This window comes from Tamandua tetradactyla, chromosome 23, assembly GCF_023851605.1.
Source record: "Tamandua tetradactyla isolate mTamTet1 chromosome 23, mTamTet1.pri, whole genome shotgun sequence".
NCBI lineage: Eukaryota > Metazoa > Chordata > Mammalia > Pilosa > Myrmecophagidae > Tamandua > Tamandua tetradactyla.
Genome location: NC_135349.1, coordinates 28252031 through 28263137, shown reverse-complemented (window position 1 = coordinate 28263137; position 11107 = coordinate 28252031). Strand labels below are relative to the sequence as shown.

General features: G+C 37.8%; 2 protein-coding genes across 3 annotated transcripts in view; one reads left to right on the top strand and one right to left on the bottom strand.

Moving 5' to 3' along the window:
• Positions 1–11107, top strand: part of LCMT1 (leucine carboxyl methyltransferase 1) — a 317860-nt gene that overhangs the window by 87647 nt on the left and 219106 nt on the right. The window contains exon 11 of one of the 2 annotated variants that reach the window (XM_077141491.1): positions 10926–11062. The exons of the other annotated variant lie outside the window; for it this stretch is intronic. Within the exon in view, the coding sequence (XP_076997606.1) occupies positions 10926–10966 (41 nt within the window). The 3' untranslated portion in view covers positions 10967–11062. Of the gene's footprint in view, positions 1–10925; positions 11063–11107 lie in introns of those variants that run through there. 2 annotated transcript variants of the gene reach the window in all.
• The window catches only part of ZKSCAN2 (zinc finger with KRAB and SCAN domains 2), a 36558-nt gene that overhangs the window by 15205 nt on the left and 10246 nt on the right, over positions 1–11107 (bottom strand). The gene's annotated exons all lie outside the window — the stretch shown is intronic.

The following is an 11107-nucleotide window of genomic DNA, read 5'->3' as shown; positions in this document are numbered from 1 at the left end:
GTGCTCATGGATTGGAGGACTAGATAGAGTTAAGATGTCAATTCTATCCAAACTGATTTACAGATTCAATGCAATACCAATTAAAATCCTAAGAACTTACTTTGCAAAAGAGAAAAACCAATAAGCAAACTTATTTGGAAGGGCAGCGTGCCCCAAATAGCTAAAAATATCTTCAGAAAGAAAAGTGAAGTGGGAGGTCTCACATTATCTGACCTTGAATCATATTACAAAGCCACAGTGGTCAAAAGAGCTTGGTACTGACATAAAGATAAACTGACCAAGAGAATTGAACTGAATGTTTAGAAATAGACCCCCTCCTCTATAGACAAGTGATCTTTGACAATGTAGTCACGCTAACCCACATGGGACAGAGCAGGCTCTTCAATAAATGGTGTTTGAAGAACTAGATATTCATATGCAAAAGAATGAAAAAGGGATCCACATCTCACACCCTATATAAAAATCAAATCAAACTGGATCAAGAACCTAAACATTAAAGACCATAAAATTTTTAGAAGAAAATGTAGGAAATATCTTATAAATCTTGTAATAGGAGGTGGTTTCCTAGACCTTATACCCAAAGCACAAGCAATGAAAAAAGAAATATATAAAAAATGCGGCCTCCTCAAAATTAAACACTTTTGTGCATCAAACAACTTTGGTAGGAAATTAAAAAGGCAGCCTATGCAATGGGAGCCAAAATTTGGAAACCACATCAAATGAGGGTTTAATAACCAGAATATATAAAGAGATTCAACAACTCATCAAAAAGACAAACAATCCAATTAAAAAATGGGCAAAACACATGGACAGAGACTTTTCAAAAGAGGAAATACAAATGGCTAAAAGGCCCATGAAAAGATGTTCAACTTTACTGGCTATTAGGAAAATGCAAATCAAAACCACAATGACATATCAACTCACACCCACCAGAATGGCCATTATATGAAAAAAGAGAAAACAACAATTGCTGGAGAGGATGTGGAGAAAGAAGCACACTTATCTACTGCTGGTGGGAATATAAAATGATGCAGCTGCTCTAGAAGGCCATATGGTGGCTTCTCAGGAAGCTAAGTATAGAACTGCCATATGATACAGCAATCACAGTACTAGCTATATATTCAGAGTAACAGAAGGCAAAGACACAAATGGACATTTGCACGTCGATGTTTACTGCAGCATTATTTATGACTGCCAAGAGATGGAAACAGCCCAATCCATCAATGGAAGAGTGGCTGAACAGGTAATATATGTACAATGGACTATTACACAGCTGTGAGACAGAATAAAGTCATGAAGCATGTAATAATATGGATAAACCTTGACGGCATTGTGGTGACTGAAATTAACCAGAAACAAAAGGACAGATACTGTATGGTTTCACTAATATGAACTAGTATTAATGAACAGAGTTTGAGGGTTAAAGTTGAGAATACAGGATAACAGGAGATAGAAAGAGGGTAGAGTTCAGGAATTTGGTGCTAAAGGAGTACAGAAAGTTCAAGAGGATTGATTGTATAGATCCAGAAATGGGTAGCAAAATACTCTCTCATGGCAATCCAATATTGTAAGTACACTGAACAAAGATGAGTATGAGTATAGTTGAAAAAGGAAGGTTAGGGGCACATACGACACCAGAAGGAAAGACAGAAGATAAAGACTTGACTTTATAACTTCACAAAATCTAGAGTGGTCAAAGATGGTGATTAAATGTACAAATATAAAAACATTCTTGCATGAGGGAGAATAAATGAATGTCAACAGTGCAACGTGTTGAAAGGGGATGGTATACAGGAAAAAAATACAATCAGAGCAAGCCAGGGTCTATAGTAATAACAATAACTTTGTAATATGCTTCCACTGAATGTAACAAAAGCATTATGCCAAAACGAAATGTTAACAGGTAGGAGATAAAAGGGAGGGGTATGGATTCTATGCAGACGAAAAAGAAATATCTTCATATAGAGTTTGGTGGCGAAGGTATGGCTATTTATTTAGGTTGGATTGTATGATGTACAAATAAAACTTTAAAAATGAACAGAGAGAAAAAACATAAAAATGAACAGAGAGAAACAAGTGCTAGTGAAAATACGGAGAAAGAGATGTAACTAGTCACTGTTAGTAGGGAAGCTGAGAGGTACGGCTCCTCTGGAGGGCAGTGTGGTGGTTCCACAGGACACTAGGGGGTAGGGTTGCCATATGATCTTGCAACCCTGTTGCTAGGTATCTACCTGGAGGAACTGAAAGTGGGCACACGAATGGACACTGCACACTAATGTTTATGGCAGCAGTGTTTGTGACTTGTAATGGATGGAGGTGGCCTAAGGGAACAACAACTAAGGAATGGAAGGGGGAGTTGTTGTGTTTACATACAACTGAGCAGCTGAAAGAAGGAATGAAGTTGTGAGGCATGCAACTAGGTGAATAGGACAGTATGTTGAATGAATTATCAGAAGAAACAAATGAATATTATCATGCCTCATTCATATGGACTAACTGTAATACACAAACTTGGAGAATTTAAGTCATGAACATGGGTTATCAGGTCAGGGCCTATTGTAAAGGTTCCTAGATTGTAAGCTCTTAGAGCAGTAACTGTATTTAGCAATTGTAACTGTTATTTCTAAATTCTAAGATACTGAGCTGTTTGTATATAGCCTGGTTGTTCCCTGAAACTACGAGTATTTATGTTACACGTGAGACAGAGTTAGAACTATCCTCAAATTTATAAGAACTGCAAATGTAACAGTAACTTTTAAATATATTCTTAAAACTGTAAGCAAGCTGGAAATTCTAGCCTTAGAATGTAATCTTAAAACAGCCTGTGAATGTAACTTTAAAGCTGGAAGCAGGCTATTAGTGGGAACTCAGTCTCACAAAGGAACAATATGTAAATGTAAAGTCTGCACCCAGATTTGAATAAATTTTCATCTATGTTCTCAGAGATCCAAGATATGAATGAAGCTTTTCATCTTTCTCCCTAGACTGGGAGGTACCTTTTCCAGAAGTTACAGGATATAAATCCTGTGGGAAATGGGAAATAACTAAGATAAACTACTAAACTTCTCAAAACTTCTGTTACCTGTTAACTGAGATGATTATCTCTCTTTGTCTGTGACCTGCATAAAAGCCAATCAAAAAATCACTTTGGAGAGACAGATTTGGGAAAAACTCCCCTGTTCTCCCACTGGCATAAATAAACCTCTTTTTCCTCCTTATCCCCATTTGGTTTGATATCTGTTGGTCATGCCAGGTGATGAATCCAGATTTGGGGATGTCTCCTCTACAAATTAGCCTAAACAATTTTGCAAAAGAAAAACAAATTTTAAAGACTCACACTTCCAGTGTCAAACTGTACCACAAAGCTACAATAATCAAGAGTGTGTGATGCTGGCATAAAGATAGACAAATAGATTAATGGACTAGAACTGAAAGTTCAGAAATACATCCACCTATCTCCCCATGGCCAGTTGATTTTTGACAAGGCTTCTAAGTACATGCAGTGGGGAGAAAAATGTCTCCTCAATAAACAGTGTTGGGAAAAGTGGCTATCCACATGCAAAAGAATGAAGCTAGACCCCCACCTCACACCATATACAAAAAGCAACTTAAAGTGGATCAAGGACCTAAACATAAGAGCTAAAACTATAAAACTCTTAGAAGGTAACATAGGGGCAGATCTCCATGACTGGGATTTGGTAATCTATTATTAGAAAAGACACCAAAAGAATGAACAACGAAAGAAAAATGAGATAAATTTGATTTCATCAAAATTAAAAACTTGTGTAAACTGAAGAAAATTATCAAGAAAGTAAAAAGACCACCTACAGAATGGTAAAAAATTGTTGCAAACCATATACATATCAGATAAGAGTTTAATATTCGGAACAAATAAAGAACTTTTGAAGTGCAACAACAAAAAGACAAACTTCTCAATTAAAAAACTGATAGAAAGGGGGAGGGGGAAGTACTTGTGAAAATAAAAAACATTAAGAAAATTTAAAAAAATTAACGGAATTGAAATGACACCTCTCCAAAGAAGACATGTAAATGGCCAGTAAGCATATGAAATGATGCTCAACATTTCATTAAGGAAATGCAAATAAAAACCACAGTGATAGCACTCCATATCCATAAGGATAGCTATTATCCAAAAAAATGGAAAATAACAAGTGTTAGAGAGAATATGAAAAATTAGGTAACTTCATACATTGTCAGTGGGAATCGAAAACCGTGCAGACACAGCTGAAAGCAGTATCGTAGTTCCTCAAAATTTATATTATAGAATTATCATATGACTTGGCAGTTCTATTTCTTGGTATATGCCCAACGAAGTGAAAACAGGGTCTCAAACAAATGCGTTTACACCATCATTTACAGCAGCATTATTCACAACAGCCAAAACATGGAAACAACCCATGTGTCCATAAACAAAATGTAGTATTATAGGCAATGGAATATTATTCATCCCTAAAGAGGAATGACGTCCTGAGATAGTCTACAACATGGAAGAACCTTGAAAATATTATGCTGAGTGAAATAAGCCAAACACAAAAGGACAAATACTGTATGGTATCTGACAGGTTACAAGGGATAAAACTCATGATCACCCCCTTCCCTTACTTGCAGCAACAGCCGAAACTTGTGGCCCTTCCCCACCTTCCCTCTTGCTGCAACTTGTGACTCCCCTTGCCAAATGTTCCTCAAGGCAAAAAATAAGGAGCAAATAAATCAGAACAGACACAGCCAAGAGGGAAGCAAAAAGGCACCCTCCCCTCCCAGCATCACTTCCCCTTTAAAACACAGCTCGCACAACAAAGAGCAGGAGTCATTTTCCTTACCTTTTGCTAGCAGGTTTTACTAGCTCCTGCCTGCCTGCTCTTTCCTTGCCTTCACTCTGCTTTCTTTCCCTTCAATAAACCTATTAAATTTTTAACTCGCTGTCCTGCATGGATTCCTTAAGGACTCTGTGCCTAACAGTATCACTTGTAGAGACATCTAGAAGAAGCAAATTTACAAAGAAATAAAGTAGATTATAAAGGTTACCAGGAGGAGATTGGGGCCTTCACACTGTAAATTCTATATAAATAATACCAGAGAACATATTATAAACTTTCTTTTCTAATTCAACTTAATCATTAATTTCTCTTGCCAGGCCTTAGTCCCACCGTAAAATTCAGACAACATGAATCTACTTGCTCCAAGAAGCCAGTGCTGCAGTACATCATACATTCTAATGTACACTGAGGGCTTAATGTAGTGGTATAGAAAGATAGAATTCTTGTCCTCCAGTGGCTATGGCGACTAAAAAGGGGGACAGATAGAAGTGATAGTCAATAATAGTTGACAAAACTTGTCATCAAGCTGGATGTAAATGATGAGAGAAGACGTATCAAAAATATCTCTAAGGTTTTATGTCTGGATGAGCTGTGGGAGGACAAAGGGAATAGTTCTATGTGTGAAGGGAGACAGTGATTTTACTTGTGAACACTTAAAGTCTGAGCTGCTGGTAAGATACCCATGCTACCCAGCAGTCAGTGGAAAGATACAGGTATAACTCAGGATCAGAATAAAGTCCCTCTTATTTTGTCTCTGCCTATGGATATTTCTATTTTGAGCTTCTTTATGGACCTCCTTCATCCGAGATTTTCTCTGGTATTTAATTACAAGTTCTTTTTCCTGATAGCATTCCCATAAGATACAAATATCGTCTGACCCATACAGACAAAAACTGAGGTCAAGATCTGTGGAGACTTAAGATTTTCTTTCCCTGATGTGTAATATTACAGAAACTCTACCTTATTCCTCAGGCCTATTTTAGTTGTGACAGGTGGACCCAGTAGTCAGTTCCTTGTAGTTGTACTGTCACAGCGGTGGTCAATAAGACTTATTAAGGTCCTTTCCATCTGGGTTTTAAAATAGTCTGTCACTGATGTCTCTTCTGGATAGCAAGTCTCTGGGTTGAAGATTATGCAGAGTCTACTTTAGAGGAATCTTGGCAATCAGCCTAGATCTGTGAATTAGTCCCTTACAATACTTAGGAATTGTGGTTGGAAGCTCTATGAACCCCAGAAAACCACCTGTGACAGGTGGACCTTTGCGTCCACCTGTCACAACTAAAATGTGCTCCAAACCACTGAGAGGTTATTCCCATTTTGGATCTCAAGCTAAAATTGACATAAGGATTTTACAAGCAGATGATATCAGAACAAGTGGATAATGCCAAACATCATGAGTCAAGACATGCCTGAATTTCCTTATCTTATTCTTACTCCTTCTTTTTACTGTCTGCCAAAGCATCCTATTATTCATACTATAACTTTCACAACACCAAGCTCCACTACCAATAATACTCTTCCTTCACCATAATTTTTTTTAATCTCCTCTTTGACCTACGTATTCCTACCTGAGCACGATTCCTTTGTTTTAGCATACTACATAGCAAATGAAACGAATGAGACTGTGGAGACCCAGGGCCCAAGCTCTCCCTCCATATTGAGAGTAAGGTGCTATATGTAGACACCTATGTGACTGAGACCAAACTTAAAGGTCAAAACACCTCCTCAGGGAGGAAAGAATGTACAGACGGTATTATAAACCACTTATCTTGCAATGCATTAAAACTCCTCTTCCCAGATTACTGTTGATAACAAATCTCCAGATCCCTGTGTCTTAAGACCTTATTGAAACTTTATTCTCATACTCTATGAAATGTCTTTATCCTAAACCCTTATAAGCTGCTCCTTGCACCTCTGCCTTTTGGAACACTGACTTCCCAAACAACCACCACTGGGAAAAATCTTCTCCTATTCCTAAGTCCCAATAAAACCCATGTCTACATCTATACCTGGCGTATTTTTTCGGTCTGGCAGATGCCCCCTCCCATGCTCTGTAGGAGCTTGCAGAGAGTAACTGCTAGGTCTTTGCCCACACCCCACTTAGACCTAAAAAATGATACTCCTCTAGTAACCATCACCTTATACTTTTAGTCTTGGCCCTGACAGAAAACATCAAATATTCAGTCAGATAGATTTTTTGGAATGATTCTGGGTTATGCCTTTAGAGCCCTCAAGACTGGAATTACAATGTGGCCTCTCTAATCCAAGTGGAATGTTTTTACCCACCAGAAAAATAAAAATGGCACCCTGTAGGGCATAGTAAATATTCAGTTTCTATATGGAAAAAATCCTTCTACTTTCATGATCCAGGACCACAGTGTAGGGACCAGGCCCCCTTTAGAGACATAATGTTTCTCCAAGCACCCCTAGGTTTTAATAATATAAGAAATTATTCCACTCAAGGACAATTTCTGGTAGGCTGACAGATCAGGCAAAGGAAATTGTTGGTTAAATGGGTCTAAGATATCAGGTAACAATGAAAATGATGATCGTTATGATTCTGTTTGAAATTTATACTCAATTGACTCTACAAGCCAATATCCCATTCCTGAAAAACAATACATACCCATATTAAGCTTTTCAAGGACATTATTTTGTATGTGGACACAAGACTTGTAAAGTGCTACCTATAAATGGAGTTAGTTCCTGTTATTTAGCTTATGTTGTTCCCCAAATGGCTATTTATTAGTATTCAAAAGGGGAAATTAAAAACATGAGAGCTTATGACCTCTTCCCATATAAAAACTTATGAAGAGACCATTGCCAGGCAAGAGACAGTTCTAAATAGATCATGGAAAAACCCATAAACCCAGGGATGGTCTGTTTGACATTGTTCCCTTTGTCATCAGGGTAGGTATCTCCTGTGTTAGAAGATATACTATAAGATTACAGATGGTATTAGAAAAGACAGCAGAGCTAGAGAAATCTATCTCCCATCTTGGCCAACAGCTCACTAGCTGACAGTAGTACTGGAATTTCAGAAAATGGTTCTACAAAATTTATTGGCATTAAACTATATTCTGGCTTCCCAAGGAGGTGCATGTGCTAGTGGGGACCCAGTGCTGTATATCTGTTAATGACAGTCAAATGAATGGTTATCAAGAGGTAGTGGCAGCAGAAGCTTTCTTGAGAAGCAGCTAAATCAACTTACACACCTCCTAAATTTGATCTGAATCTCTTTTTGATTGGCTTCTAGGGTGATGGGAACCTTGGTGCAGAGATATTCTAATAGGAGACTTGTTATCCTCTTAATCATATTCATAAAATCCCTCAGTCATTGTCAGATCTCTACTTTTATATGCTACTATGCAGTCACCAACTCAACAAATGATATGAGAGGATATGAAGCCAGTGTGAATGGAATGACAAAAATCTCAAACTTCAGCTAACCTGTGAAACTGGAGATGAAACATGAGAGACTTTTAGTGGTGATTAACATCTTTGGTCAAGTCCTCATAACCGAGGGAATGACCAAAAGGGGGAAATTGATAAAATTGTATAGAGAAAGCCCTGGAGACCCCTCACAGTAAAAAAAAGACCCATGCCCTTTTAAATTTCTCTTTATCTTTTGAAGTTTAAAATCCCCAAAGCAGCTCACCCAGTTATTCAATCAAGCCCCTATTTCAGTATCTTTGAGCCAATACAAAATAATGCCCACCTGTCCTAAACCCAACCCTGTAAGACATAAACCCTCTTCCAATCAACAGGAGTCAAGCTAACTTTCTTTTTATGTCTATAAAAATTGTTTGCAAATAATGGAGGGAGGGACAAGAACTAAGGGGAGGTTTAGATTGCCTATGTGGTAAGGGTGCATTTACTGGTTATCTTTCTTTTGGGAACAATGAAATAATCTAAAATTGAGAGTGCTGATGGACTGTGGACTTGGGGCATTATACATGATGCCTAATGAATGCAGATGGCTGAAAGATCCACTGACTGAGAAGCAGACTGGTGAACAATGGCGTATACATATGATCAAATATTGTGCTGCTACAAAAAGGAACAAAGTTGTGAGGCATGCAACAATGTGAATGAACCTGTGGGACATTTGGTGAGCCAAAAACAAAAGAACAATTATTGTATGGTCTCCTTTAGAAAATGCTTATAAGAAAACAGAGGCCCAGACTGTAAACTCTTAGAGCAAACACATTTAATCCAAAGTGGTAATTACTATTTCTGGCTTTTGAGAGGTTGTGTTCTATATCTATAATCTGGTATTTAGAGATAAGAATGAAGCTGATCAGGTCAGGATTAAGGTAATTCAGAACACAGGGGTAAGGAAGACACCATACCTACTCTTTGAGACCAAAGGAGAAAAGGTTTATTTTGTCCAGAACCTCAATTTTCTGTAGCACATAATCTAACTCAACCTGTCTGGATAGCTCATATGAACAACTGAAACACAGGGAGCCCAGAATAAGAATGAGGGCATTTAATCCTGTATAGCTTAATGTAATGCCTGGATACATCCTAGAGTTTACTAAGCAGATAATCAAAAAATATTGGCAAAGCCCTTGAGGGATGGGAGAAAAAAATACAGAACTACTAAACTTTACCATCAGGGAATCCCCTGATACTGTGTCAAACATAAGAGGCACCAAAATCAATAGGCCATGCCCTTGATCTTGAAGCTGACTCTTGTGAAGCTTATGTAGGTAGCGGAGAAGCTTAGCCTGCCTATAGGTATCCCTAAGAGACCTCTTTTCTTGCTCAGATGTGGCCTCATTCTTGCTAAGCCCAACTCTGCAAGTGAAATGATTGCTCCCCTCTACATGGGACATGACTAATCCAGAGGTGAAAATCTCCCTGGCGGCATGGGAGATGACTTCCAGGGATGCCCTGGCACCGTAGGATCAACAATTCCATCCTGACCAAAGCGGGGAAAAGAAGTGTAATAAAATAAAGTATCAGTGGCTGGGAGAGTTCAAAGAGAGTCAAGAGGCTACTCTGGAGGTCACTCTTAATGCAAGCCTCAGTTGAACATTGCTAAGAGTCTACTCTGGAGGTCACTCTTAATGCAAGCCTCAGTTAGTCATTGCTACCTATCATAACTTGCCAAATTCCAAACAAACCATTCTAGCCAATCCTAAAGAAAACCTAAGGCAATATATAGGATTTTACAAAGGATCCATGCACTAGGGTAACTTTCCAGAAACCTATAACCTCCAAATGTGTCTCTGGACCAGATAAGTCCTGAAACCTAAAGGGCCCAGCCTCTCCGGAATATCAGCTAGTTCTATCTCCCTACTTCATATTATTGCAGCCCTTTTCAACATGAAAAAGTTGGGATGGCCATAGCCCAAATACCCCTAAAGGGTGGTATAGAAAGATCAAAGGCGATGGTAGAGCTATACAGAGTAGGTAGGGTTTAACAAATGAATATGATTGCTGAATCATTAAATCGATATTTCTTTTAGTCTCTAGTATCTTAGAGAAGCTGTAACTAAAACCTTAAAATTGTGGAATTGTAACCCATGCCAAACTTTGAACTCTGTTCTACAACTAATTGTTGTGCTTTGCTTTGAAATTTATTGTTTTGTATATATGTTATTTTTTACAAAAAAGAAAAAAAAGTCAAATGTGATGATAAAATATTTATTCCTTCCCAGCTTCCTATATTCTGGAGCCGCTAGAAGGAAAAATCTATGAGGACGGTATGGTAGCCCATGACAAATTCTGGGATCTGCCCTGTTAACTACTTATTGAAGAGAGCTTTGAAAACTATTGCTTTCTTCTTTCTTTGTTTTGTATACATATTATACAATAAAAAAGTAAAAAAACAATAAAATAAAGCAGCAACAAAAAGAAAAATTAAAGTAAACTGGACTTCATCCAACTTAGAAATGTCTGCTTTAAAGAATGCCAACAAAATAAAAAGTCAACAAAAATTATTGTTGAAAAAAATTATTTGCCATCCCCAGAATCCGCTACTTCTAGAAGTTCTGGCTTCTTTTGCTGCAGCAAAATCCAGTTGTCCTGAATAAAATGCTGAAATCTGCAAACTTGTCTCCAATTTGTCTTTCACAGATCCCAAAGATCAGTTACAAGAATGTACGTTCCTCTCTTGAATAGAAGCACTATAAGAACAGGGACTTTCTTTTATTCATTTTTTCATTATTGTATCCCCTGTGCCTCAAAAAGTACTTGGCACTCAAATTTTGTTGAATGAATAAATACTTGTGAGCAATGCGCAAGATCTACTGATTTTT